Source organism: Neurospora hispaniola, assembly GCF_033458365.1.
Source record: "Neurospora hispaniola strain FGSC 10403 chromosome Unknown B0T23scaffold_7, whole genome shotgun sequence".
NCBI lineage: Eukaryota > Fungi > Ascomycota > Sordariomycetes > Sordariales > Sordariaceae > Neurospora > Neurospora hispaniola.
The window spans coordinates 2,664,958-2,692,366 of record NW_026944412.1 but is presented as its reverse complement, the minus strand read 5'-3'; the positions used below and the strand labels follow the sequence as shown (position 1 = coordinate 2,692,366).

Genomic DNA, 27,409 nt, shown 5'->3' with positions numbered 1-27,409 from the left:
TTCCGTCCACTCCCTAGTTCCATTCAGTTGTATGGTGTTGAGACGAACCCTTTGACCCTCTTTGGGCGCCTTTCACACATTCGTTCACTTCTCCCCTCACCCTCGCGCTCAACCTTGTCCGCCTTACTCACTCTTCCTCTCACTCTCACCTACTTACCCTTTCTCTTCCTCCACTCCTTTCATCCTTTTCTTCTGCTCCGTCGACCAAATTCGCAACTTGGTTTTCCGGCACTCCCCTTCGGCGACGTCGTCCTTTGCAAATCCTCCCCACGACTCGTCTGCCGTTCAACCTCGCCGCCGCCGCCAGTTGATTTGTGCTCCCGCGACCAGCGACCAGCAACTCGGACCAACAAGACACCCGATAGGTTGACGCGCCTTGCCTTGGTCCCTCCTTCTCTTCCGTTTTCCGATGCCCGTCTTGTCATGAACTCGTGCACACGAATCCGACTCCGATCTCGACGCCGCCTCTGACGGACTCCTTGTACCTGCAACCCATAGACGAGTTTCCTCGTCGAGCCACTCATTTTGAAAACCAACAACAAATCAACAGGGGACCGATAATCGAGATTTCCCCTAATTTGCCTTGAATGTGAGTGTGGATTTGGTTCGGAGAAGATGGGCTGGTTGGTGCCTGGTCCCTTGGCGAAGACACTCGGCAGGGGAAAATGCGGCTATGGGGAGCGTATTGGAGCCGGTGCGAGAGGCAGGATGAAAAGAAAGCGACTTGGACATAGGGACTTGGCCGGGGCCGGGGACGTCGACGGGGACATCGCTGGAGAGTGAGGGCAGTGATGTCGAAGGGCTAGACGCAACGATCAGCGCTCCTGCGATTCCCTTGCCTTGGACCAGGCCAACAACTCACCGTTCCACAGCTGATCGCGGGGATCACCAATACGCTTGGGCCCAAATTATAGATACATGGATTCACTGACTGTTGCTTTCGTCTTCAGATTACCCTCATTTGGCTTATTTGTCAAGTTCACTCGTTACGACTATCTCCTGACAAGTGAGTCCCTTCTTGCCGTTGCTGTCGACCCTTGCTGTCGCTGTTGCGGCGCTGACGACCCTTCGGCGTAGATTCACACACTACACGCCCCGAGTGCCAGTTGACGCCTTCCACTCTCTTATACCAACATCACCTCAGCATCACCAGGGCAGTGCATGATCAACATCGACTAGGACAAGAACGATGCGGACAGTATCCGTTGTTGCGGCCGCCCTATTAGCGGCCTCGTATGTGGCCGGCGAGCATGTGGGGCCCACCAAGCCCAAGTACTACTTCCCTAAACATGTCAAACGCCAGTATGCCAACGCCACGATAACATCCAACGATGCCCCTATTACCACCATCGATACGTCGTCCGACGCCTTATCGCAGACGACCAAGAGGGAGACGACCAGCAACGACCAGAGCGAAAGCTTGTCGGACATTCCCTTTGTCAAGTCGACTTCTTCGCGCTTCCTCGCCTCGAGCGAACCGCAGTCCGAATCCGAGTCAGACACGTCTCGGGTCACGACGGTGGTGATTGCGAGCACCGTTTACGTTTCACCTTCCCAGCCCACAACAGTCGACTTGTCGACCGCTGGCACAGCCGCTCCCTCTGCCCCCGCTGTCGACACCGACTTTGTTAGTTCCACCGATAGCACTGCGGGCTCCTCTGACTCAACTAGCCAGGGTACCACTGGTCTCTCCAGCTCTGCTACTGACAACAGCTCAACCGACCTACTTGGGTTTCCTACGGGAATCAGCTCTGGCTCTACTACCGAGAGCAGCTTATCTGACTCGACTACCGAGGGCACCTCTTCTGGCGCTACTACGTCACCTGAATCTACTCCGGGAACCAGTCTTGGCTCTACCACGGACAGTAGTACTAGCTCACCTGTTACTGCCACCGACAGGGTCGACTCTTCGGCTTCGGCTTCGGCTTCGACTTCGGTTAGCGATAACACCATCTTGCCCAGCTCCGGCGCCAATGTTACCAGCTCTTTTGCCTCGACCACCGACGCTGTTAGCTCGTCCAGCTCTGTCACAGAGACCGCTAGCTCATCCAGCCCTACCAGCGATAGCGCCAGCTCTTCGGCTTCTGTTACTGGCAGCGTCACCTCGCCTGGCTCTATTGCTAACACCACCAGCTCGGCCATCTCTGCTAGCTCGTCCAGCTCTGTTATAGATATTCTTAGCTTCTTGAACCCTGGTTTCGGTAGTGCTAGCTCTTCGGCTTCTGCTACTGATAGCACTACTGCGCTTGGCTCTGTTGCCAACACCACCAGCGCGGCCATCTCTCCTACCGATGTCGCTAGCTCTTCGGCTTCTGCTACCGATAGCACTACTGCGCTTGGCTCTGTTGCCAACACCACCAGCGCGGCCATCTCTGCTACCGATGTCGCCCGCTCCTCGGCTTCTGCTACCGATGTTGCTAGCTCGTCGGCCGCGTCGACTGATGCATCTGGCTCCTTGACTTCGTCCAGCGCTTTACCCACCGTCTCGTCAGGAGTCATTTCTAACACGACTAGTCCCGACTCGTCTAGCCCTTTGCAGGTCCTTACTCCTCCCACCACCACCGTTGAGCCTACTTCCACGGCCAATGCTACCACCGCCGAGACAGCAAGCACCGAGACAGCCACCGATGGGAGCGCTTCCACGGGTTGGCTCCCGCCTATCATCGTCCTTCCTTCGATCCGGACGAGCTCGACTTCTGCGGCCGATGTAGCAAACTCTACCGCGCCTGCGCTCGTTTCTGGGACTGGCCGTGCGACCAACTCTACCATCGGAACTGCCACGGCCTCCGAGATCATCGCGACAGAGGATCCTCTGATCACCAGCTCGAGCAGCTCCGGAATTCTCCTAGCCCCTACAGGCGTCGTCAATGAAACCTCCAGTGCGTCAACCAACCTAATTGAATCTTTGGCTAGCAATGTCGCATCCTTGGTAGGCAGCATACTTATTCCTACGGGCAATGGAACAGCAACCGAACCCACGGCTCCCGTTACTACGTCGGATAGTGTCACGATTCCCTCGGCGACCGAACCTTATGCTAGCGGCTCTGGATCGGGCGTTATCACGCCTTCCGCCTCGCTGACCACCAGCCAGCCTAAGCCTCCTATGATGTCTTCGGGTATCGTCTCTATCCCGATTGGAAACTCAACTGTTTCCTCAACCAAAGCCGTTGAATCGGGCCCAACAACAACCGGAATCCCGGGGTCCTCGGTGCCTATTATTCCTGGAAACTCTTCGATCCCTGTCACATCCATGTCTGACACAACGGTCGTTCTGCCCCCTGTCACTTTGATTAACAGCACCACAGTAGCGGCCAATTCTTCAACCATCATTCCAGTCATCGTAACGAGCGCTTCAGCTGAGAGTTCGGTACCTGTTTCCTCCTTGGAACCTGTTACCACCACTCAGGTTCTGATTCCCCCGCCTGCGCCGACCACGACGATCAACTATCCACCGGTTACGCAATATACTCCTACAGCCACCGTGTCTAACATGCCGCCTGGCTACAATAGCCCAACCACGATTCTGGTGGACCAGCCTCCTCCTGCGCAGACCCACACCGTGTCCTTCGTGCAACAAACTACAGCGACTGCCCTTCCCACTGACCTCCCCAAGGCGATTGCCCCTGATGACTCGACTGCTCCCAAGCCGGAAGACAACGTTTTTATCCAGATCGGTTTCAACTATGGATTCAATTACCCATTTGTGGCCAAGAACAACAACGCTGCGGCGCAGATCTTCCGCCTTCTCCCTGAGGCGCTGGCGTTTGCTTCGTCCATTGAGTCCCACAGAGTAAGAGTCACGAAACTGATGCCCATGAACACGGTGAACACTCTGGGCTACTGGACCACTCTTGCTGTTGTATCATACCCGCAGGCGTATGTTGAGAGCCTTCGACTGGATGTTAAAATCGCCAGTTCTCCGCTCTATAACAACCCTACCCCGCTGGTTTACAACTTGACAATGCAGATCAATCCTGCCATCGACATTATCCTTGGCTCGACCCTCATTGGCGATGGCTCAGGTGGCGACAGTGGAAGTAACCCGTCCAACGCCGGTAACAACGGCAATGCGGACCCATTTACAAACAACAACAACGGCAACCAGACTTCTCAGCAGCGGGGAACCACGGCGGGAATTGTAGGTGGTGCTGTTGCCGTTGCTGCTGCGTATGGCGCGGCCATGTTCGTGGTTGCCAGGAGGTACAAGAGGAAGAAGCAGGCGCACAGACGGGCGAGCTCCCTCGGCGGAAGCCCGTCGGACATGCAGCAGATGGGCGGGGGCAGCCCGGCTCTCATGGGCGGGGCACTCCTTAGTAGGGACTTTACCGGCTATGGAGGAGTGGCTGGCGGCGCGGCGGCGGCCGGCGCCGGTGCGCCTGGTGGACGGGACAGCCATGGCAGCGGAAGGAGCGGGATGGGTCTCTCCTCTCGGACCGCCTACATCTCGGCCCCCGTTGCCGCGGAAAATTCCCTCGGGTGGAACTAAATGACGAATGTGTGACGGCGACATAGTTCTTGTGATTACTTTTCCTATCTCGACGACTGACACCGACCATTTACGCTTCGATGCCCATGGGGAGAATGTTGTTATTTTGTTTGATGCGACAAAGACTGCGACATTTGAGGCTTTTTGCGATGTCAACGTCTTGGGAAGATGGAGGCGGGAAATAAGTTTTTTTTTAAAAAATAAAAGAGGTGGAGAAGAACTCAACACGTATAGACGATTTCTTCGGGGCTGCCTTTCGATGGCAAACATTTTGTGTGCTTTTTCCCCATTTTACATGTCAAGCATCTTTTTCATACCTTCTATCGGCGGACTTGGTTTTGTATGGCCATGCCGTCTGAAATTCAAAAGCCTGGTACCACAATAAATGATCGCAGCTGCACTTTTTGCTTGGCGGCGATTATGGTAACGCGGGTTCTTTCTAACGTTTAATTATCATTTTTCCATCCTATAGTACATGGTTCGAGGAAAGTCGGCTCCTTGATTCGAGATGAGTGGGCGGCATGACGGCAGTCAGTCCAAGAGGTAGAGAGAAGTTTTGATCAGGAAGGACGACCGACAACTGCGACAGAGGAATGCTTCCGCTCGATGCCCAAACCCAGCCCAGCCAAGCAGCCAGCTCTTTGTGCTCACAAAGGTGGAGAGGTGGAGAAGCAGCAAAGGGGGGAGCGAAAGACCAAAAATAATTCCATTTGACAGCAAAAGTTGGGTAATATTTGTGGAATTGAGGAGATTGAGTCGAAGAGGTCATGCATGGCCCCTGGGGACAGTTTGACAAGGTGATATGCGATGGTTTCTGGTTACCTATCTACATATCTCATTTAGACGCAATTTGCATCTTTAATATTTCAGCGCATACCAAGCAAATCCACAAAGATCGAGACCTTTCTATCTTATTTCTCGGTATCACATATATCGACATTGCACGCACGATGTCCTCAGCTGAGCCCAATTTCTCTGTGGGGGATAATCTGAGATCGCCCTGAAATTTCACGGGAAGCTGGGGCATCCCAGCCATTTAACGTCCAGCATCACAGTAGGGGGAGGGGTGCATTCCCGCCGATCTTGGTGTTCGCCATTGGCTGCCAATAGATGGACAGCTGGCGCGGGGTGGGGACCACTAAACAGGTCATTATGTACTCGCCGGCGGCGGTGTTCATCTCGCTCCTCTTGCCATGGGATTGCACAAACATTCGTGAAGATCAGACGAAACAAACCTACGGGAACTGTAGCGTGTTAAACTGGCGGCAACTGCGGACGGATTGTTTCTTGGAGATCCATCTCAAGTTGGTTCCTAGATACCTGGCCGCGGTCCTCACAGACGCCCCAGCATTACGCGGGCAGCACACGGGCATTGCAGTGCATCCAGCGACATTTCAAGCTTTCCGGGCTCCGGGGAAATCCTGGGGTGCATCCATGCCGTTACCGTTACCGCTAGTGCGCTCCGCCTAAGACAAGCCGACACACCTACGTATAGCACTCCTAACGCACACCGACTGTGCATGTGAATTCATGTCAACGAAGCCTGTTTTGACGACGTCACTTGTCCCAACTCTTTCAACACCCACCACCACTGGATCGAAACGAAACGAACCGAACCATTCGATGCCGAATCGGCATGTGTTCTTCTGCAGACTACCTGAGGTATCCAACAAAGGCTAGCGACACAGAACCAGGGATAAGGGACAGGAGTCACCACCCAATCAACAAAGAAAAGAGAAAAGGGGGCGTCCGCAGGGGGCCATCAAGCTTTCGAGAAAGATAAAGAGAACCTACCCACCACACCACACGGTAAACACCGAAGCACAGCCTGACTCATTGAACTCTTGGAGGTTTTGGAAAATAAAAGAAGAAGAAAAAAAAAAAAAGGAAGGAAGTGTGGAATCGTGCGGCAGCAGAGGACAATGATGACGGCCTCCTCTCGGGATAATTCGGTAGGAAAACAAAGGAGTGCGGCAGTTGGTGGACAGGATGGGCGGGGATGGGCACGTGGGAGTCGGTCTGGGGGCGGGAAAAGAATAGGAACAGGAAGTGATGGGAAAAGTCCAGAACAAAGTCAAAACGGTCAGAGAGCGACAAACGGCGGTGATGGGAACGGTACCGGTCAGGACGACAAAGACAATGGACGACGAAGCCCGCAGTCGCAGCGAGTAGGCCACCAACTTCTAGATTCACATTTGTCATCATCCAAAGCAAAGGATCACCATCACGATCACATGGCGACGGACTCCGACTTGGACTTGGACACAGACTCGGAATCGGAGACCACAGACTCGGAAGAAGACCGCCGAATATCAACCGAACTCCACCGGGAAGTCTTCTTCAGTGCTGTTGGCGAGGAAGAGGCGTATGAGTTAACATCGACCAAAAAGAAGCACAAGGGAAAGCGCAAGAAGGGCAACAGGAGGAGGGGAACTAGCAAGTTCCCAGACCTGGATCATGAAAGTGTTAGCACGACAACGAGCGGTAAAAGTTTCCAGCTGCGATACACGCCAGATGAAGAAAGAGCAGTGGTGAAAAAGTTTGATCGTAAACTGGTGCTTTTCGTGGCCCTGCTTTATATGTTGAGCTTTTTGGATCGGTCTAGTGAGTTATGCTGTTTCTGTTTCTTCTTTCACTTCTTGGCTTTCAGGGGCAACTTTGCTATTCTAAAGTCGTGGTTCATTTCCACAGACTGCCACTTTTCACAACTTCTGTTTGCATGTTGAGCAGAATGCTCACCACCCACAGACATCGGAAATGCCCGAATCGCGGGTATGGAAGAAGACCTCCAGTCCACTCCTCCCAAGGATGGTTGGTACGAGTGGGCTCTAACAGCCTTTTACATCGCCTACATTTGCTTCGAATGGATGTCCCTTCTCTGGCGCCTCATACCCGCCCACATCTACGTCTCCATCATCGTTCTCTGCTGGGGCTTGACGGCATCGCTTCAAGCCGTGGCAGTCAACTACCCTATGCTCATTTTTTTGCGCACAATTCTGGGTATCGGCGAGGCGGCCTTTACCGGAGTGCCCTTTTACTTATCGTTCTTTTACAAGCGGCATGAGTTAGCTCTTAGGACGGCCGTGTTTATATCAGGTAACGTATTCACCTTTTTATCCAACAAGTAACTGCATGCTCATGACCCAAAAAAAAACATTCAGCTGCCCCCCTAGCAACCAGCTTCGCCTCCTTCCTAGCCTGGGCCATTTTGAAGCTAGGCGAAATCTCTCCCGTCCGCCCCTGGCGTCTCCTTTTTCTGATAGAAGGTTTCCCCTCCGTCATCGTCGCCGTGCTCGCCTGGCACATCATCCCTGACTCCCCGCAAACTGCTCGCTACCTCACCCGTCGCGAAAAGAAAGTCGCCGCTCTCCGTCTCCGGTCCTGGTCCTCCTCCTCCTCCCCCTTTTCTCATTCTTCTGCCGGTCCGGGCCTCAAAACAAGCGACATCCTAACAACTCTCGTCTCCCCCACCGCCTGGCTCACCGCCGCAATCTTCTTCCTCACCAACCTCGCCTACTCCTCCCTCCCCGTCTTCCTCCCCACTATCTTGACGTCCATGAACCACACGCCCCTCATGTCCCAAGCCCTTTCCGCCCCTCCCTACCTCTGCGCTTTTATTACAGTCCTCTGTACCGCCTCCCTCTCCGACCGCTACCACAACCGTTCCACCCCTTTAATCTTCCACGCCCTCCTTTCCGCCCTCGGTTATTCTGTTCTTGCCTTTTCCCAGTCTCTCGGTTTGGAACCGGGTAGCTGGGTCAGGTATTTAGCCGTCTATCCTGCCGCGATCGGGTTTTTCAATGTGGTGGTGTTGACGATTGCGTGGAGTATCAATAACCAGCGGACTGAGGGGGGAAAGGGGATGGGGTTTGCGTTGATGCAGGTCCTGGGACAGTGTGGACCGCTTGTGGGAACGAGATTGTATCCCGTGAAGGAGAGGCCGTTCTGGAAGAGGGGGATGGGGGTTTGTGCTGGGGCGATGGTGGGAGTTGCTTTCCTGGCGGTTTTCTTGAGGGTATACCTAGCGAGAAAGAATAGGAAACTCGAGGAGGAGACTGCCTATGAAGGTTTGGGGCAAGATGAGGAGGAGGGGTTGGTTGGTGGTGAAAGGGAGGGAGGAAGTGGGGAAGAGAGGTTTAGGTATATGTTGTAATGCTGCAGTTGGTTGTTCTTGAACCAGCCTAGGCGTTGTGTAATGGCGTAGTATTTAATATAGACTGCGTACTTGACTTGAAAATACACATGGCAGGCTCTCTTGTTAAAGACATACCAGCTATTAATTTGTTCGATCATTCTCAATGACGCTAACATATTCTCGGTTTCATGTTCTCCTTGTAGCTCGGCCACTTCATAAATAAAATACGATATGATCTTCTTGAGCTAGCCACCGAGCGGTCGCAAGAATAACCGAGACATCAACAGTCCAAGGCCAATACCACTCACTTGCTTTGGTAACGAAAAAGGCCGTTACACAACTATGATTTACTTCGACAATAAGCTGGAACCATGCTAGGAAGAATCCTATCAAGTGTTATTTAATCGTAGAAATATTCGGAACCTTTGCCCCGCTCGGATAAGTACATTTCCTTTGAACTCTCATCTTACAACCCAAATTTGCTAAAGAGCAATCAAAATCAAACATACTTGACTATGGGGCATAGTATCCGCATGTTGTCTGTCTTTTTACTCTTTCTCTTCCCGATTCCACATTTGAGAGAAGATGACCCGAGCTAGGCATTCTAGATAACAAGAAGGAACTCTAACAGAACAACAACAACAACATCCATGAACAAACCAAAGAGCACTAGTGATGGATACATCAGGCCCCCGATTATCCGTACCACCTATCCGAGCCGTCCAAACGCATAGATCGTACACCACCTTTCCGTTGATAACTATTTTTCCTACCTTCAATTCCCGAGTCGTCATCACCTTCGTTTTCGGGACACATTACTACCTCACCTCACCAGCAGCATCCCACCCCAACGTATATATCCCATCACTATTGAATCAGCACTCCCTACCTTACCTAGGCAAATCAGTTCAGACTAGTATATACTCTTAAGAGGCACACAGCATTCTCTTCCCCTCCCTCCTAAAACTACTAGTTCCCTGCTGTGTCCATCTATTGTGTCTATTGTGTCACGCCAGAAGATAAAAATCCCTCTTCAAGCAACCCATCAGATTCCATGATCGTCCGTCCGTCCGGCCGCCGTCAGCCCTGAAATGTTGCGTGGCAACGGCAGGGATTCTTGTTACATCTGTCTACATAGACTAGAGATGTAGTCTGGAAAGGTTGATGAGGGGGCCACAGCCAAGGGATGCATAACCAGGGGGGTTGTCAAGTAAGGTCGAGGAAAGGCTCGTGAGGGAAGGAGGCGTCCCGACCAAAACGACGCAGACGCAGGACGAATATGAACGGGACGTTACACATTCGTGTTCCCATACGTGCGTGTTCCCGGGTTTGAGAGAGGGGAAGGGGAAAGTTGTGTCACGATATTGACGAGTACTTGGAAGCAGAGAAACGGGGGTGGCTCAGTTTCCGTTGGCTGCGTGATCATCTGGGAAAACGGAGAGAGTATGTGGATAGGCATGGAGCAATTCAAGTCATCAAGAATGAGTATCTGATGAAAATATTTGTAGCTTATGGAGGTACACAACCCCTGTCCGTTTTGGTATACATGATACTGGTGCTTGAACTACTCCTTAGCAAACCTAAACTGCGTTATAAACATACTTTGAAGTGCCAACTTCGTCAAGACGCAAGTGAACACCCTTTTAGAAGCCATTAGAATCATGTAACACAAGTAGAAGCATCAACCACATGAATCTCAACCGTAATATCCTCCACCTCTTCGACACCTCCCTCATCTGACCCGATCTTCTTTTCCACCACAGCTTTGATTGTCAGTCCCTTTTCAGCAACCGACACATGCTCATCACTAGCAGTTTGTTCAACTTCCTTCAGCTCTGCCTTGACAGCATCGACCTCTATAGCAGTAACAGGGGCTGTAGCGGGTTTCTGGAGAACGGTAACAGGCACAATGACAGATTCAACTTCCTCACCGGTAACTGGGGCAACAGTAGTGTCCTCAACCTTAGGTAACTCCAAGATCCTCTTCTTCTTCTCCTTCCTGGCCTTGGTCTTTGTCTTAAATCTCTTCGAGACCCCCTTCCTCTTTGCACGAAACTTGCGAACAACCCACTTCTTGGCTTTGATAGGTCTGCGAAAGATGTAACGCAGAAGCCTAAGAATCGAGCTCTTCTTTTTTGACTGTTGGCGGGGATAAGGCCCTGATGGCTTCCTGTCATTGTCTCGTTGAATATCAGTAAGGAAAGGAACATTCGATATTTCAGTTACTGGAGAGACTGTAGGTGCAACCTCTACGTTTCTTTTCTTGATAGGCGAGCCAAACGAAATGGAAAGTGCAGCCCTTGACTTGGATTTGAGGTACCTTTTCTCCAGTGTGGTCGGAGATTCGGTGGAAAGACGAGGTGGGTTTGTTGACACACGCGGCAGACATTGAGTGGATAAATTACTGGGAGCTTCTTCCGACAGTAGCCCGGCTTTGGAGGAGGCCAGAGCGCGACCACAGGGAGCTAGGTCAAGCGAGGGGAAGGGTGTTGCTCCTGGATTGTTGGGTCCGGCTGAACTTGGACGCTGTCTGGGGAGCGTGGAGCTGTTACTTTTGCCCCTGTGCAGGGCGGCATTGGCTAAGCTGATGATGAGCTCTGTGTTGACGGCTGAGATATCGGCGATGACTTCCTTGGCGTCGCTACCGTTGAGGCTGGGCGTCTCCCTGTGTTCAATATCCTCAATGTGCTCGACCTCGGGCTTGGTCAACTCCTGCTCGGTGATCTCGATACTTTTGTTATCATCTGCCACCGAGGGCTGAGTTTCACGTTCGATGACTGCATTGTTCTTTGCCGCTTCCTGCTCCCGATAAAGATCTCTTAACGCACCCTCCACAGCGGCTGGGTTAAGTCTATGACGCTGACGAGAAACAACTGACTCCTCACTGCTTCGCAAAAACGAGGAGGTTGAAAAGCCGTAAGATTCCAGACTTGACAAAATGCGTCTGCCGAAGGTCATGGGAGGGGAAACTGTAAGCTCGGGGCTTTTGACACCTTCGGATGGGTAGGAAGACGAAGTACTGCGGACGGGAAAGATTCGGTCGAAGAAAGATTCCGCGTCAAGGGACCTTCTGATCTCCGTTCCGTCTTTGTTAGGCATCACCTTGAGTTCCGGTGCATCGGAAGGGCTTTCGAAAGAGAACATTCGGTGACGGAAAGTGGACGCATTGTTTTCTTCAGAGGTCTGCTTGAAGTCATGGCTGGGAACCAGACCATCACCGACAATTAGGCGAGATGGTGTCGGTCCTTGTTGTGTGTCTTCGTTGTGTACCGGAGTATGGCCTTGCTTCCCGGCCTTTACAGGCGTGTTGGGAGCATCGGTCAATGGTATGTTTTCGAACTCCCCAAAGGACTCGTCCAGGTCGACATGCCCGGGCTGCTGCCAATTGATGTCCTTCTCCTAGAGGCCAGCAAACGTATTGGGGATGTTCAAGCGTCGGCGGCCGGGTGAACCGAGGACACGCTCGGAAGCGTTGAGCCTGTTGTTGGATGGGGGTTCGAGGCATGCTGTATCGCCGCTCGGAGTTCGGGTGGGGAGGCTTAAAGCTGACATAGTGATAGCTAACAGAGTTGACTTGACAGTGAATATGGTTGAGACTGTATATATGTCTGGACGACGGTAATGCTGATGAACCCCCAATCTGGATGCATTCAGAAGTTCGACTTGGCTGTCAAAGTCACCGTGGGACTTTTTTTCCGCCACCAAGATCACTGCTTGCCAACGCGATTGAATAAATCCAACCACTTGCACTAAAAAGTCAACAAGTTGGATGGAAGGGGCTTCCAGCCGCAGCCGCTTGCCAAGGAAGGAAGCATCCATCAGGCCACACTCTCCTAATGTCCGAAAATTCGAGTACAGGAAATGATACAATGCTGGGCCGAGACAGTATTGTAGGGGATATCAGAACGACACATCGATAGTTATGAAAAGAGACTAGCCACCCCTTACGGCGCAGCCATCCTCATCTTCACCATCGCCAACTCTGCGCTCTTTGCCCACGACCCATCCGGCGTCTGTCGATAGCACATCAACTTACCCTCATCACCCACGCTGCCCAAAATCTGCCCGTCATCATCGAACCCCACCCTCCACACCGGCGTCCGATGACTATCAAGCCTCGCAACTTCCGTGACCACATGTCTAACCTGGCCCGGCTGCTGCTGCCCACCCAGCCTCAACCTATCCCCCGCGGTCCCACTCAACCTCGACTGATCCGCCAACCCAGCCCTAATTCCTGACTTCAAATGGGTATCCTGCCCACCGCCATGCTGCGCCGCTGTGCCCGCCAAAGCTCTAGCCGCAGCAGTCCCACCACCACCGCCTTCTTCTCGCCTCCCCTCCTGATGCTTCCTCATCTCCCCCACTCCCCATCCCCTGGTTCCTTCCATCCCTTGTGCTTGCATCTGCAGCACCGGCGTCGACAGTCCAAAGACCCTCACATACCCATCCTGACACGCCGTCGCCACGATATCATACCCCCTGATATTCCCCGGCGCCCACGCCACATCTCTCACCAGCCCTCTATGCCCCGCAACTGGATCCTTCGGACTGATCTCCGCAGCGAGATAAAACTCTTTCGCAGCCGTGGCCACGCCCAAGCTGGCGCTGACCGTGTCTCTAGTCCTATACACCTTCACCGAATCCATAGCCGCCACCACCAGTCCCAGCGCATCCGTGGGCACGCCCGCCCGCAAAGCGGTGTAACACACATCCTGGTTGGGGTCAAAGCGCACCCGGAAGGAGGTCTCCTCACCGCGAGAGGGTTTTGGGCAAACGGTGAATTGGTCGATGCGGGAGAACTCGGTGATGTTCTCTGGTGTTTCGTTTTCCAGCACTTCGAGCGTGCCGTCCACGGATAAAAGGGCGAGGTAGGTGTGTCGCGTGTCGTCGTTGTGCTTGAGGCTGAAGGAGCGGATGGGCGATTTGGGGTTGCGGTAGTCGAAGGCCGGCGTGGGTTTACTGTCGCCTGAGGAAAGAGAGGAGAGGCCACCGCCGACGTCGCGACGAGACGAAAGGGTGTTGGCGCCACCATGGTGCCCGCCGTGCCCGGTGAGGTTGACGCCAAAGCGACGACCTGGGGCGGCGGAGGGGTTTTCGGCCCAGAGCTTGAAGCGACCTTCGATGCCGAGGGAGGCAAGGAGGTTCGGGTAGATGGTTGGGGGGAGCCATTGGAGCTGTGGGATAGAGGTTAGTTTGAGTCTGTCGCCACAAAGTATATGAACGACTTGCCTCTAGAATCTCACCGCCGTGGGCACTCCAGCTATCGCAAACGCGCCACTTGCCATCTTTGTGTCTGTTGAAGACGCGAATCTTGCCGTCGACGGATCCGGTCGCGCAACGGTCGCCGTAGCTGTTGAATGCAACGGCCTGGACCAGATCCTGATGGCCATGGTTCACAATGGAGTCTATGGTTGACTTGCCGTCAATGGCGGGCGGATCGCCTAGGTATTGACTAAATTTGGACATGATTGTGGTTGGGTCTTATGAGCTTCACAATCTGATGATGATGTGCCGGTGATGAGCGAAGAAGGTCGCATGGAGGGATGAAGTGAGGTTGAAGAGCCAAGCAGCCAAGACGCTCGTGACAACCGTGGTTGGTGGGGGGTGAAGTACCGCTGAGCCGCCTGATGCTTGCTGTGACTTTCAGTGGACTTTGACCCCTGGCCCAAGCAACCTACCTGCAGGCTCGGAACTGGGACCGAGATCCACCGGGACATCCCGTCCAATGCCCCGCTGCCCTGTCCGGCCCGGCCCAAGCAAGTGTATGCTTATTGATCCTAAATGGGATGGTGTAGATAGGTCTCAAAGTCTTGGAACCTCTTGTTTGTGATATCAATACCCCAAGATCGTGAGAGACTGGACGTATATGTGCGTCTATATTCTAAATATTGGGAGACATTTATACAAAGGAAGATGTCTCAGTCTACGCAGTCTAAGCCCATAACCAAGAAGCTCTACCCTCTTTTCAAACCCCCAAGTTGTCCTGCTTAAACAAAATCAACGCCAACCGATGCCTCACGAACAAACCAAACAGTCCCACTACTATCTGCATCCCCGTGATCTCCATTGCCAACCGGTCCTCCCGCAACGGGCCTCTCCAGACCAGCCACAAGTTCAAAATCGTAAAGTTACTCGTCTCCACGAACCTCCCCTCCTCATCCAGCGTCACCCTCAACAGTTTCACCTTGTCAAGCGTCTTCAGCGCCCACGCCACCGGCGGCTTCGGCTGTCTCTCTGGCGTCCAGGGCGTCACGCTCGGCTCCAACAGTCCCGTGCGCGCGTTAAACCGCGGTAGACGGTGACGTGGGCAGGGCACAAGACCAAAGAGTTGCGGCACGGAATAAACAAAGTTGAAGATCTGCGGAATCAGAAGTAAAATCAACGTCTTGCTGAAGTGTCCCAAGATGCTGACCACCACGAAAACCATGCCCGCAAAATAGCAGTACGTGTCGCCAACAAAGACCCGGGCGGGGTACCAGTTGTGCCAGAGCAGAGCAAAAGACACACCAAGGAAGGGGAGGAGGAAATAAAGCGAGAACAAGTGGGAGTCCGTAGCCGGGTGTGGGTACGGCGTCAAAAGGTAAAGGCAATCGTTGAAGGCGAGCAACAGAGCGATGACGATGGATTGGGTGACTTCGATGCCGTTGATTCCTGCCAGGATGTTGATGCTGTTGGGACTGAAAATGGCAACCGAGGCCATGTAGACGTAGTATAAGGCGCCGAGGTTGAAGAGCTCGCCTAGGTAAGGTTGTAAGGGGGTCGGGATCACGACAGAGGTGACGCCAAAGTCGACAAAGTAGACAACCAAGAGAGGGATGGAAGCGAAGGCGGGGATGAAGAATTTGTGGCGCCAGCGGATGTCGAAGAGGTCGTCGCCGATGCCGAGGAGGGAGATGGATTGGAGGGCCATGACGGCAGAGAGGTAGGAGGCGAGCTGTTGGTGTCGCAAAGTGTTAGCATCTGTTTTTGTGTGTTTTCGTCTCTAAAGGAGAGGGCAACGGATTGTCGACATACCTTCCCATGCGGAAACCGATGTAGAAACCTCCCTTCCTGTACATGCTCAACATGCATCACCACATCGCGGTTTCCACCTCCGCTCGTGGCCGCCACAATGTCCTTGTAGAACGGAAATGGAATAAAGATAATAACAGCCAGCAAGTACACCATGGCTGCTATCGCGCCCATGCATTCCGGCAGCTCCTTTTTATGGTGTTTGCTCATATCCACGCCTTTCAAGCCGGCCCTCATGAAGGTTGGTCCCAGCCATCGGATCATGGAGAAGGTTGCGCTGAATGCCAGCCCGCCAAGCGCGAGCGAAGCGATGAGTGGGTAGCCATCACCCTGGAAGGTGTTGGCGAGGACGGCGACACAAGCGGCGGAGAGGGCGAGGAGGGAAAGGCTCTCGGCCTGCGAGAGGCAAGTGGTCGAATTATGGTGATTTTGGTGGTGTCCCGTCATCGTGGGGTATGCGATCGTGTTTGCGTCGGTTTCCGTAGTTCGGAGAATTCGAGGACAAGTTCGAGGAGAAAGGTAGCGAATGCGTGATGGCGAGCTACCTGATCATTTGGGGTAACATTGGCCGCTTATCGTGGAACAGTTAAGGAATGTCGGGGTCGAATGGATCGATTGATCAAATTGGTGCTTGTTCAAAGCGCAAAACGAGTGGCGCGAACTGAATCGTGAAGGCGAAGACGAAGTTCCTGGAAATCGGAAGGAGGAAAGAAGGACAAACAAAAGACAGATGTCCAAAATGACGAATACACCCATTATTGTGGGGAGCTTCGGCGCGTTCCAGCCTTGTGGGCCTGCTAATCGCCGTCGTGCTACAGGGGTTTCGGTAGTGTGGTGGTGTGGTGAGACAGGGGTTGAACCTCCAGCCGTTTAATTGACCATCTTTTTCAGTTCCCATTGGACAGGGACTGTACATGGAAGTGCGAAAAGGGGCAACCGCCCGTCATTGCATGTGAAAAGAAAGTTGATGCCAAGCATGGGAATAACTTCATGTTGACAAAAATTAAATACGGCCGTTCAATGAAATAACCATGCCTAATTCCACCAGAAACTAACACTGAAGCTAACACTCAACCCCCTCACATAGTGCCACCACCCGATCGGTATGTATAAGGTATCTCCCGGCTCCAAAATACAGTCCACAAACGGCACCTTTTTAAAGTCCTCATCCCGACCCATTTCACTATTCTCTCTGCCCCCTTCATCTCCTGACTTTACCTCCTCCTCATCTTCTCCCTCCAACTTATCCCACCCTTCAACAACCCCAACATCAACCTGACTCGTATTCCCCATTTCCACGCCCCCCTCCTTTCCCCTTGGCCTCATCCTTCCCGTCTGCTCTGGCCCATACAACCGCACATACTTCCTCCCCACTACTTGCACGAGCAAATTATGGTACGGATCCGTGTGCAACGGAGTGATCGTGCCCGGTGGGCCGAACCAGGCGTTGAGTTGCGGCGAGTCAAGTTCCGGTTGATCTTGACTTGGGTCTGTGGGGTGTGAGGGAGGCGCGGTGTAGCAGAGATCCGGAATCAGAATGTCTTGTCGTAAACGGGGCAGTTGGAGAAAGAGGGGGTGCTGCGCTAGGTATGCTATCTGGGTCTTGTCTTTTTCGGGTAGTAGGTCGGAGGATGATGGTTGCGGTTGAGCTGAGGATGACGAGGAGAGGAAAGGGGATACGTTGGAAGATGAGGGAGTGTAGGGGATAGAAGCGTCAATGTACTTGGATAAGAACTCGCCGAACGAGATGATTTTTTGCCCCCAGCCTTCGTCAACGTAGCTGCGGCCGATTTCGACGGGTACGAGCCGCCGGCCGGAGAGCGTGCGAGATAAGAGGTAGGCTGGCTTGTTCCAGGGGTGGGTGGTGAGTGCTGGCCAATGGTCTACCAGACCTGTGATGATCAGGGGAGCTGGGCCTGGGTTACCGTCTGGGCGAGGTTTCGCAAAGTGTGACTGAAATGCCTCAATGGAGAGGGACTCGGCAGAAACCCTTGAGATCGGGTTCTTGACGGGCGGCGTAAAGGGTTCAATGGTGGAAAAGGATGGCGTGTTTTGCCAGCTGTCGTTGATTCCCTTGATCACTTCGTCTTTGGTGTTGGGAGACGATGAGAGACGTTGCTTCTTTTGTGGTCTTTCGCCTTCCTGCTCATCATCATTACCCTTCTTTGCTTCACCAGCAGCAGCTGTGGTCACAGCTGTCATATCCCCCAGAACATCCTCCAACAACGCAAAAGCTTCATCAACCCACTTCCTGCCGCGGCTTTGGCCCGCAGCCCCAGCTAATATCAAACTCAGATCCAGCGTCTTGACCATTTCATCAACAATCCTCTTCCTTTTCATCCTTTCCTCCTTCCTCTTCTCGTCAGCGTCCTCCTTATATCCCGCATCAGCTTCAAAGTCAAACTCAAGCAAAACTAAAACCGCAAACCTCAAGATCGCCGCATCCGTGTAAAGCTGTCGCCAGCAGGCCGGCACCTCCTTATACATGTACGCATAGAACTTGCCATATGCTGTTTTTGTCAACAGTTCGAGTCTTCTTTTTACCAGTGAAATTGCCTTTTCGCGTTCTGCCCCGGATTGGAGACTGGCATAATCGCTGGGAATGGCATCGCCTGAACTGGTTTCATAGAGCTGCAGGATCCTCGACGCTTGTCGGCATAAGAGTTCGACTAATGGTTCTTTGCAGCCTTCCAGCCCGCAGAGCCGGATGCTTCCCAAAGTTTGGACGTTGGATGGAGGCTTTGGTGAGCCAGCATTCTGGTGAGGTGATGGAGACGATGATGAAAAGGCAGGTTCGTCGTCAGCAATGTAGGCGCATTCTTGAATAATCTGTTGGACTGCGCTTAGGCAAAGCCCGATAAGTTTTGACCTTGACGTAGTTGTCATTTCTTATGACATGACCTTGCTAAGAAGATGGCGGGGGTGTTTGTTTACTTGGCAAAGGATTGTGAGAGGATGACAAAAAGGGGGAAGCTTGAAAGACAGTAGCCAACCAGGTTGACGAATCCCACGTTGATGTCGTGTGCACAGCTTTGATGTGCGCGCGCGGTTTATGCAAGTTATGCACGCATGGCACGTGCTTCCCATTGGCTAACGAGATGATTGGATATACGATTTGCCTGCTGCCAACTGCCAGCTAGTTTAGTGTAGTGTAGCAGCGACATCGCCCACTGGGCTTGTGTAACGTCAATAGTTCATGAGACACTCCGCCATCGAAACCACAACCCGGCAACGGGAATAGCTCCGGTGATTCAGAACCAAATGAGGTCGAGAACGCAGACACTGTGCCACGCGCAAAAAAAAAGGTCGTGAAAAGCAACGCTGCTTTCATTTAACCCTGAATTGGAATGAAACCAGCCCAATAACATGCCCGATTTGATCGTGGATCACCGCCGAAAAAAAAAAAAAAAAAAGAAAAAAAAAAAAAAACTAAAAAAAAAAAACACTCTTCCTGAATGGCGGAAATGATGGCGCCCTTTGGAGCGGTGGCCGGAACCCTTCTGGGCATCCCTCCTTTCAAGGTGTCCCCGGCACACTGGGAGTGACTGGGCGTCTCCTCCTCACCTCAGCTTCTTGTCAGCTTGCTGCAGTTTGCACCACCACAACATGAACCCAGGCGCCAACGCCCACCCCTCTCGACTCCCGGGGCGCCCTTCGCCCGTTTTTCCCTCGGTCTGGCCCCACCCCCTTACCCGACAACTCGGATTCGGCCCTTGACTCAGATCCAAATGATCCAAACTGTCGGGTTTCAAGGTGGAACGCAAAAGTAACAAAGGTCGTGTCGTGCTTACGTACTGTACTGCGCATGCAAATCAACGGCTGCTCGCTTGTTGGGGAAGTGGAATTCGGACCCGACAGTATGGTTTGACTGAAGAGCCGATGTGACATGTCAACATCGACTCCGAAGAACACCTTGGAAAAAGACAAATTTGAATCCTTTCTGTTTCGCTCTGTTGTTTCTCGATTCCTCACCAAATTCCTATGTCTGCTGACTACTGCCGAAACTCGTTGTACTCGGATGCGCGCTCAATGGCGGCTTCTGGCCTACTATGAAGTATACCGGCAATTGCGCATGGACGCGCCGGTCGTTCAACACAGCCTTCACACTGCTTTGGAGTTCCTCTCTCTCCTTCTCCTCCATTCCGTTTTCGATAAAGGGCCTTGCCGACATGGCAACACATAGATCCATGCTTACCTCCTTCATGAGCCGGCCTATGATGCGCTGATGCTGGTCCCTGGGCCACTCACCCACCGGTACCTTCATGACGATTTCCCGCACGTTAATGAAACCTATTCGGTGCATCAACTCGGAGATGCGCTGGGCGATTTCAACCTGGAATCCGTATCTGGTTGAGAGCACGTCGCGCGTAAGATCATAAAATCTTAACAGCGCGTGATCAGGTTTAACCGTGTCATCATCGCTGAAAACGTGCGGCTTCACTTCTACGGACTCAACCCAGCCGCCAGGCTTAAGGTTCCTGCGCCGTACACATTAGCGGGATCAAAAAAAGAGGTGACAGATGACAGAAGCAGTCTTACTCAAATATTCTCCGGAATAGCGTTTCGTTGTCTTTGAGCGTTATACTGACCCAGCGCAAATGGATAAAGTCAAAGTCCGAGTCTTGTACCCATTCGTCTTCGATATCGTCTACCACAAACTCGACATTTGGCGGAATCCAGACAGGTTGAATTGGAGACAAGTCAACGCCTACTACTTTGGCGCTAGGATAAATCTCTCCCACTGGCAAAGTGTCAGTTTGACGTACGAACGAAGCAAGAGTGGCTCACCGCAATTCTTCCTCGGTACATACTCTCGATGGCCCAATCGCCAAATCCGGTCCCCAGATCAGCAATCTTTTGGGGACGAGTTCCGATCGGCGCAATAAATAGTTTTCCTTCCAGTATCTCCTTGAGCATGGCATGCCGCATGTATTCGCGGTTGTACTCGAGGTCATCGTTGGGTATCGGGTATCTTCCTTCGCGAAACGTATGATACCGCCTGGACCGAGCATTAGCAACAGTACAAACGAAGAGTGTTGAGTGACCCTTCCCCTGATACGCACCTTCCATATTCCCAGACGTGGTCATTCACGCTGGATGTAAGAGAGCCATATCGCGACTCGGCTATGCTTGGGTCATAATCCGAGGTGGCTGTGTCCTCTCCGCTCTGCCATTCGCCCTCGGCCAGCGGCTCAATAACGCCCGCACCTTGTTCCATCTCGCTGTCAAGTGGTCCAGAACAGATCTCCTCTCGATTCTCCGGGTTGACGTTTGATTCGATCCTGAGAGGTGTAAGTACCGAGTGTCGAAGCTGGAGGTGCATGATCCACCTCACCTTCTTGGACAAAGCATATGTCGCCTCGCTGCTGGATTCGCTTGGGTGGTTGATGTTCTGGAAAGGCCGAGGGAAGTTGTAGATAAGGAACAGAAATGCCTTGTCGGAGAGATCGTGGTGGATCAGGTAAAAGGAAATCGAAACTGGGGCTCCAGAAAGACGTTACCAATGGGTGCTTATGGTCTTTCGGGTCGGCCTGGGAAGAGACTCGTCATTCACTTGGACTTGTCGGAGAAGCCCCGACCAAGCAGAAGAGAGAGACGAGCAGGCGGGGGAAGGGGTAAAATATCTGATATTGGAGACATAGTATCAAGTCCCAATGAAGAGCTTCAAAAGGCGGAGTGCCGTGGATACTCGGGGCTTATACATACAGTAGACACCGCAAAGAAAACCATAATTACCTGGGCTATGAGGGGCGTGTATAGAGCGGAGTGGGTATGATAAGTTACCGGGGCGCCAATCAAGGGGGAAGGGATCTCTAATGACATGGGCCGGATGCATATGAGAAAACGCCATCTATGCATCTCCAGCACCAGCGCACCGAGTAGCCCAAACTCGGGTCTCAGTCAGGCCCCGTCTGCTACGTGCTAAAGACCAAGAAACCTGAAGCGTTGCCGCGCTAAGAGGTCTCTATGGCCTTATGTAGTGTACTACGTGGAAGCAGAGATTCGAAGTCGGAAACGTACCAGTAGCGTCCCGGCAGCGTAGCCAGGACACACAGCGTAGCACCTTGCAAGCCAGTTCGGCAGACGAACCCCTCCCCCAGCTCTGGATCCATCATCCCACAACCGCTGCGGGAGCCGCAACAGAGCCCACCGTGCTGGGACAGTTCCAGTCTGACACCCCCCTGGTCTCGGGCGGCAGGCCAGGGAGCCAGGGAAGCCAATCTGCCCAGCCGTGCCGACACATACCACACCCAGCAAACCAGACACACCAGAGGCAGGACCAAGCCTGTTACCGACCTGTCGGGCACGAGTGCAGGCATTCCGGTAGAGATTGGCATGGGGTTTGCGAGACCTACCCATGGACGAGCGAGCAAGGGCAGGATTCTAGAATAGGATGTCGTCCCCGAAACAGTCGAACATGCACTGAGGCCGCTTGGCCCATTGGCTTGTGTCGTTTTTACACGTTTGAACAAGCAACGACAAGTCCTTTCCGCATGAGGAACCCTTTTCCATTGGCCATGTGGCACAATGGGAAATCCCAAAGTGACGGATCTTGGAATGAGAGCGGAAACTTTCAGCCGCCCGACAGGCCCGGAAATGGAAGTTGGCGAAGCAGGGAATTGCTGGGGAATCTGCGAGGGATCGGAATGGACGATATGTATCGGGGGACGGGGCGAGTCCACATCTGCCACCGTTGCCCACCTTGTCCTTGTCATGGGAGACCACTCTGGTGGCTACCCGAACTCCCGGGACCCAGCTTTTCTTTTTCTCGTGAGGGGACAGAACATGTCCTCGACCTGAACCATTGTAAGCGATCGGACCGGCAAGAGCTCCGCCATGGTAAATCTGCTCCAAATACACCACTTTTGTGCACCGAAAAAACCGCGCGAGAGGGGAATACAACAAGCTTGTCAGGTATCAAGTACCCAGTGAGTATGGCGCAGTAAACATGATGGTGAGCCCATGGCCTCATGAGCACTCGGCCCCATCGTTTCCCCTCGCATCAAACAGCTTGCCGAGCTATGGGTATACGCTTCAAATTGTTACCGCGTCCAAAAGTAGCGTATATCTGGCAAGGTCTGGCTGGCTACCTGCCCAAGTCCCCGGGTCGCTTCCATGCGTGACTCTAGTGAACTACACGGTAGGCGCACCCCAGGGCAACTTACAAACCACAAGTGTTTTGAAAAAGCGTGTCGATCACCTCGTTGCTGGGTCCAACCATCAGTCAGTTCCTCTGAACAGCCTTCTTCCTGCTTTGGTCAGTGAAGGCAGAGGAGCGGTCAGGTTGACCGTAGAAAAGCGTGGGCCGCAAGAGTGGCCGCCGTCGTGGCTGGCTTGGCAGGCCGGCTGGCTACTGTAGTAGCATGGATGGAGTAAAATTGAGACTGTCGCCGACGAGACGGGGAGTGGTGTGGGTGTCGTGGTGGATGGTCAGTGTTGTGAGTGGTGTCTGGTGTGCGGCAGTTGTTGTGTTGTGATCCGAGCAATGGAAATGTGGATTGACAACTGAAAAGAGGGACCAAACTAAACAGAAAAGATGGAAGCTGGATTATAGGTCGAATCGGAAATCCGGAGACGCTGATCCGGAATCCAGGATTGGAAAGCACATCGTTAGATGGCCCCTTCCTGTACTAGGTATTGTACTTCAACTCGCACTCTGCAATCTCGGAATAGTTGTTCATAATCCCCCGTCCCTTCCTTCACCGCGGACCTTTCTGTGGGACATGGATGTCTGTCGGGACACCTATGCTAGGAGATGGAGTGGAAAGAGCAGCTGGTTACCCAGGTTGATAAATTAGTTCAGTTCCAGCTGTTGGGCAGCCCCACGGTGACAGTGTTCTCAGATGATTCCACGGCAACTAAAGAGTTCACTAAAATCCAGGGACATTCGCCAACAGGAATTCTCGTGAAATTCCACGTTCGACCAGGTGGACAAGTTGCAGAAGTGGAAGCTTCTATCTCATTGCTGTCGTGCAGGAACCTGACTGGCCGTTGTTCCGTTGTCCTCTGGGCAGGCATTTGCCTATTAGGTATGTACCTAGTGTAGTTTATTACTGTACCAATGCCCGTGCTTCGGTCGAGGGATGGCCGCCCCAGGGTGCCCCTGTAGCCTTGGCTGTCAGCAGCTGCCCTGGGCAATTCGCGCTGTACCCCGCCATTTCTCGACCATTTCTTGATACATACCTTACCTTACCTACCTCTAAGTACCTCCCGTCTTGCCTGCCCAAAACCCAAAGCCCCACTACGTAGGTACCTTACCTCTAGCAAACTGGTCGCTCTGGCCGCGTCCTTTCCATCAGGTCACTGCACGCTTTGTGCTGACGCCCCTGCAGTCCACGGCAGTGGTTGATAAGTAATGCACGCTGTGCCCGCCCTGGCACAAAACCACTTTCACAAAGTCGCGTCTCGAAGCGCGTCCGAAGCGCAGCGCTGGTTGGCCGCCCTTCCATGTCAATTAAAGGATCCTGGCCAACATCAACAAAGGAACACTCCTATCAACACCATCATCCCTCACCCGAATTATTGTCGACTGCGACAACACTATCCGACTGACGTGCATCGCCATCACACCAGTATTTTTTTGCCATCGTATATTTCAAGCTACATAGTCCATAGCAGAAAGCTCTTAACGCGGGGCAGGCCGCGTCGCGCATCCCCGTCGGTTTTTTTTCTGCCCAGTGAACAGAGTTCAAGTTAGTTACCTCGAGTAAACTACAAGTGTTCCACGCCGGCGAATATCCCACGACGACGTCGACTCGCCGCCCCGCCTCGACATTCCGTCCCCAGCCGACCTCCCTCGCAGATCCACCCTCGATACCGATTCTCCCTTCGCAATGTATCTCCCTCGACAGCTTATATCAAAACTCTACCTCCACTTGCAAAACACCCGCCATCCACTATCGCCGCCCGTCCTCATCTTGGTCGCTCTCGAGACCGATGCGCTATGTGCCTGCCGTATCCTAACCCAACTTCTTAAACATGACTATATCCCGCACAAGATCCAGCCAGTCGCTGGCTACTCCGACCTCGAACGTGCCGGTACTGAGCTCGTCAGCCCCATGATGGAGACCCGTGGTGGTGCTGGAGGAGTCGTCGTATGCTTGGGAGTGGGTGGCATGGTTGACCTCGGCACAGTTCTGGGACTTGAACCCGAGGGCGAAGAAAATACCTTTGGGGGTGTAGAGGTGTGGGTGATTGACTCTCATCGCCCGTGGAACTTGGGCAACGTTTTCGGCGGCTTTCCCCTCGAACCAGAGACGCAAGAGGCCAGGACATTCTCTGCACGAACCCCCATTGGTGTCAATGGCGGCCGGATAGAGCGAGCATACAAACCAGGCAAAGGCGGCATCATTGTCATGGATGACGGCGACATTGAAGAAGAGCTCTCCAAGGAACGAGATGCGTATTTGGCCCTAGTGGATATGCCCGAAATCGAAGATGATGGCCGAGACTTGGGCGACAGTGAAGAAGACGAAAGCGAGACCGAGGAAGACATTGGTGAAACATCAGTTGTTGCAGGCAGAAAGAGGAAATCATGGTCTGACTTCGACGAGGACGATGATGCAGACGATCGACCTAGACAGCGACGAAGAAGCAATTCGGTGAGTACTTTCCGATTTCTTCATAGTAATACATCTCTCATGCCAGATACAGTCGAGTCCAATTCCAGATTCGCCTCGCCGGCCTCAACACCGTGGTCTCATATCTCTACGCGACGATGCCCTATTTTCCAGTGACGCGCTGGAAGCTCCGCCTGCAGCACAACCACCCAGAGGCCCTTCAGCCAACACTCTCCGACGAAGATTGCTGCGACTACGACGAGAAAACGAGGGAGTTCTGCGCGAGTACTACCGACTGGGTACATCATATTCGGAGCCCATCTCGTCCATGATGTACTCCCTCGCGTCAGAACTAGGTCGTGAAGACAACGACCTGCTATGGTTAGCGATCGTTGGAGTCACGTCAATGGAGCTGTATGGCCGCTCATCTGCCGGTATTGCGGTAGCAGCTCGCAGGTCAGACGCCCGCATTTCCGGTTGGCTCGGCATGCGTGGTGCGAGAATACGACAGCTTCTGCGTGACGAGGTCAGACGTCTCAACCCACCAGAGATGGGAAACGGCCGGGTGCTCCCCGAGACAACGGGAATTATCCCAACAACCGCTCGAAGTCCGGAGGATACCAGTATCAGGTTGTCGCCGGAGCCCAAGTTCCTGCTTATTAGGCACTGGAGTTTATACGACAGCATGCTTCACTCACCCTACCTCTTCTCTCGGCTAAAGACGTGGAGCGAGGCTGGCATGAAGCGATTACACAAACTTCTCGCCAAGATGGGTGTCAGTCTGGTGCAGTGCAAGCAGAGTTATGCCCACATGGACATGATGTTGAAGCGCGAACTTCGCACCAAACTACTAAAATACGCGTCTCTCTACAACCTCGACGAACTTGTCCCGACAATAGACACGGACGGGAAAGATCGCGGAGGTGCCAAAGATGGATGGGGCTTCGTACGCAGTTGGGGTTGGAGGGCAACCCTGAGTGCGCAAGATGTCGGTGTCGTAGTCGGAGCCCTGTTGGAAGTGGGGAAGAACACCACTAGTGCTGATGATCTTCCTGCTGGTCCATCTCAGGATCTTCTCGACGTAGACAACAACCAGGGCCAAAGTGAGGAGTGGATCCCCAGGTTCTGGGAGGCGTATGATGCGCTGGAGGACATTGAGGCCCTTAAGGCTGGCCTTCCCACGGCGCAGTATCTACACAAGGCCATCTTCACCACTGGCACGACAATTTTGAAGAAGAAACAGATATCCCATCTGCGCGCATTCCGCATGTGCGTGGTCAAGGACTCACCAGATGCGACACTCTTCAACCACCCCGGCGCCTTGACCAAGCTTGCCCTCTGGATCGGTGAAGCACTCGCGGAACAGGAAAAAGAAGCCACTGGCGGGAGGCTCGCCCATGGCGGTCGTGGTACACCTCTCGTAGTGGCTAGTCTAGATGACAAGCGCGGAGTGTATGTCGTCGTCGGTACTGGCGGCGGCGGTGGGCCAGACACCAAGTTTCTCGACCGTGAATCGGCCAAGAAGCGAGCCGAAGAAAAAGAGGCCAAAGCTAAAGCCAAAGAGATGCAGCGAAGGATCAAGGACAAGATCAAGGCCGAGAAGAAGGAGGCCAAGAGAAAGGAAAAAGAAGAGAAAAAGAAAGCCAAGTCCGACGCCGGCGGCGATGAGGACGAGGAAGAGGACAACGAGGAAGATAGTGACGACGACTCGGATCTCTCTGATTCGGACTCGGACGACGATGACGAGTCGGACGAAGATGAGGACGAGCTCGATCAGGAACTTGAAAGGGGCTACGGCCTCAACAAATTCGGAACAGCGTTCCAAGACGTGGTGGCGGAGACTAATGCCAGAGTGCGCATCGACAGCTTTGAGCACTGCGTCGTGGAGGTCAAGAAGGAGGATCTTAGTGGCTTCTTGGAAAGTCTCAGCATGAAAGTCGTTATTGGGTGAAGGAAGGAAAAGTTTGGGTTTGCTAATTCTGGGGGGGAAAAAACCATGGGCGGGGGGGCGTCAAAGGGGGTTTATTTACTTGACCAGGGGAGCGGCAAGAGTTCATACCTGTGTCCAACAAAATGAAGAGCCAGAACCACTCGTTTGAGAGCTGGCATGGCATGGCATCGCATTGAGGCTCGGATGATTGAGCTGCACGCCGAGCTACGTACATGCAATATAGGCACTTATAGTATTGAGGCTCGAATGATTGAGCTACCTTTAGC

The 27,409-nt window shown here is 53.1% G+C and overlaps 9 protein-coding genes across 9 annotated transcripts; 3 read left to right on the top strand and 6 right to left on the bottom strand.

Annotated features, from left to right (window-relative positions):
- Window positions 1-98: 98 nt before the first annotated feature.
- B0T23DRAFT_221979 (uncharacterized protein) lies at window positions 99-1,019 on the bottom strand. Its single transcript, XM_062833748.1, has one exon. It carries the CDS (start codon window positions 522-524, stop codon window positions 180-182), a length of 345 nt encoding a protein of 114 aa, XP_062690221.1. The 5' UTR covers window positions 525-1,019; the 3' UTR covers window positions 99-179.
- Window positions 919-4,912, top strand: B0T23DRAFT_447183 (uncharacterized protein; the record flags this gene model as incomplete). Its single annotated transcript, XM_062840994.1, has 3 exons — window positions 919-1,006; window positions 1,200-2,665; window positions 3,671-4,912. The coding sequence occupies 3 exons, from the start codon at window positions 919-921 to the stop codon at window positions 4,484-4,486; spliced, it is 2,370 nt and encodes a 789-aa protein (XP_062690220.1). The 3' UTR covers window positions 4,487-4,912.
- Window positions 4,913-6,182: 1,270 nt separating this feature from the next.
- B0T23DRAFT_447175 (major facilitator superfamily domain-containing protein) lies at window positions 6,183-8,778 on the top strand. Its single transcript, XM_062840993.1, has 3 exons — window positions 6,183-7,090; window positions 7,235-7,582; window positions 7,648-8,778. Exons 1-3 carry the CDS (start codon window positions 6,409-6,411, stop codon window positions 8,637-8,639), a joined length of 2,022 nt encoding a protein of 673 aa, XP_062690219.1. The 5' UTR covers window positions 6,183-6,408; the 3' UTR covers window positions 8,640-8,778.
- A 1,298-nt stretch (window positions 8,779-10,076) lies between these two features.
- On the bottom strand, window positions 10,077-14,175 carry B0T23DRAFT_414981 (WD40-repeat-containing domain protein). Its single transcript, XM_062839576.1, has 5 exons — window positions 13,851-14,175; window positions 12,658-13,795; window positions 12,037-12,181; window positions 11,000-11,565; window positions 10,077-10,801 (listed from the first exon to the last, which is right to left on the bottom strand). Exons 1-5 carry the CDS (start codon window positions 14,085-14,087, stop codon window positions 10,281-10,283), a joined length of 2,607 nt encoding a protein of 868 aa, XP_062690218.1. The 5' UTR covers window positions 14,088-14,175; the 3' UTR covers window positions 10,077-10,280.
- A 294-nt stretch (window positions 14,176-14,469) lies between these two features.
- Window positions 14,470-16,329, bottom strand: B0T23DRAFT_364606 (glycosyl transferase family 4-domain-containing protein). The gene is made up of 2 exons (XM_062836343.1): window positions 15,636-16,329; window positions 14,470-15,555 (listed from the first exon to the last, which is right to left on the bottom strand). Exons 1-2 carry the CDS (start codon window positions 16,077-16,079, stop codon window positions 14,587-14,589), a joined length of 1,413 nt encoding a protein of 470 aa, XP_062690217.1. The 5' UTR covers window positions 16,080-16,329; the 3' UTR covers window positions 14,470-14,586.
- A 280-nt stretch (window positions 16,330-16,609) lies between these two features.
- Window positions 16,610-18,643, bottom strand: B0T23DRAFT_387259 (Clavaminate synthase-like protein). Its single transcript, XM_062837675.1, has one exon. It carries the CDS (start codon window positions 18,516-18,518, stop codon window positions 16,668-16,670), a length of 1,851 nt encoding a protein of 616 aa, XP_062690216.1. The 5' UTR covers window positions 18,519-18,643; the 3' UTR covers window positions 16,610-16,667.
- A 968-nt stretch (window positions 18,644-19,611) lies between these two features.
- On the bottom strand, window positions 19,612-21,483 carry B0T23DRAFT_322536 (S-adenosyl-L-methionine-dependent methyltransferase; the record flags this gene model as incomplete). The annotated part of the gene is made up of 5 exons (XM_062835304.1): window positions 19,612-20,110; window positions 20,172-20,373; window positions 20,444-20,631; window positions 20,696-21,110; window positions 21,339-21,483. 5 exons carry the CDS (start codon window positions 21,481-21,483, stop codon window positions 19,612-19,614), a joined length of 1,449 nt encoding a protein of 482 aa, XP_062690215.1.
- Window positions 21,484-21,497: 14 nt separating this feature from the next.
- On the bottom strand, window positions 21,498-22,464 carry B0T23DRAFT_221921 (uncharacterized protein). The gene has a single exon (XM_062833747.1). The coding sequence runs from the start codon at window positions 22,346-22,348 to the stop codon at window positions 21,587-21,589; it is 762 nt and encodes a 253-aa protein (XP_062690214.1). The 5' UTR covers window positions 22,349-22,464; the 3' UTR covers window positions 21,498-21,586.
- A 1,590-nt stretch (window positions 22,465-24,054) lies between these two features.
- Window positions 24,055-27,176, top strand: B0T23DRAFT_387255 (CDC45 family). Its single transcript, XM_062837674.1, has 2 exons — window positions 24,055-25,234; window positions 25,287-27,176. Exons 1-2 carry the CDS (start codon window positions 24,467-24,469, stop codon window positions 27,141-27,143), a joined length of 2,625 nt encoding a protein of 874 aa, XP_062690213.1. The 5' UTR covers window positions 24,055-24,466; the 3' UTR covers window positions 27,144-27,176.
- Window positions 27,177-27,409: the final 233 nt, after the last annotated feature.

Bases quoted from the DNA above. Each gene is read 5' to 3' on its own strand.
- B0T23DRAFT_414981 (XM_062839576.1), bottom strand. From the start codon at position 14,087: ATGTCCAAATTTAGTCAATACCTAGGCGATCCGCCCGCCATTGACGGC. The intron at 12,182-12,657 runs GTAAGTTGATGT...CAACTCTGTTAG, and splicing joins GGGCAGCGTGGGTGATGAGG to CTATCACTATGTCAGCTTTA. The intron at 11,566-12,036 runs GTTTGCTGGCCT...GACCTTCGGCAG, and splicing joins CGCTTGAACATCCCCAATAC to ACGCATTTTGTCAAGTCTGG.
- B0T23DRAFT_364606 (XM_062836343.1), bottom strand. From the start codon at position 16,079: ATGACGGGACACCACCAAAATCACCATAATTCGACCACTTGCCTCTCG. The intron at 15,556-15,635 runs GTATGTCGACAA...CGACACCAACAG, and splicing joins ATCGGTTTCCGCATGGGAAG to CTCGCCTCCTACCTCTCTGC.
- B0T23DRAFT_447175 (XM_062840993.1), top strand. From the start codon at position 6,409: ATGATGACGGCCTCCTCTCGGGATAATTCGGTAGGAAAACAAAGGAGT. The intron at 7,091-7,234 runs GTGAGTTATGCT...CACCACCCACAG, and splicing joins GAGCTTTTTGGATCGGTCTA to ACATCGGAAATGCCCGAATC. The intron at 7,583-7,647 runs GTAACGTATTCA...AAAAACATTCAG, and splicing joins GACGGCCGTGTTTATATCAG to CTGCCCCCCTAGCAACCAGC.
- B0T23DRAFT_221921 (XM_062833747.1), bottom strand. From the start codon at position 22,348: ATGACAAGGACAAGGTGGGCAACGGTGGCAGATGTGGACTCGCCCCGT.
- B0T23DRAFT_387255 (XM_062837674.1), top strand. From the start codon at position 24,467: ATGTATCTCCCTCGACAGCTTATATCAAAACTCTACCTCCACTTGCAA. The intron at 25,235-25,286 runs GTGAGTACTTTC...TGCCAGATACAG, and splicing joins AGCGACGAAGAAGCAATTCG to TCGAGTCCAATTCCAGATTC.
- B0T23DRAFT_221979 (XM_062833748.1), bottom strand. From the start codon at position 524: ATGAGTGGCTCGACGAGGAAACTCGTCTATGGGTTGCAGGTACAAGGA.
- B0T23DRAFT_387259 (XM_062837675.1), bottom strand. From the start codon at position 18,518: ATGACAACTACGTCAAGGTCAAAACTTATCGGGCTTTGCCTAAGCGCA.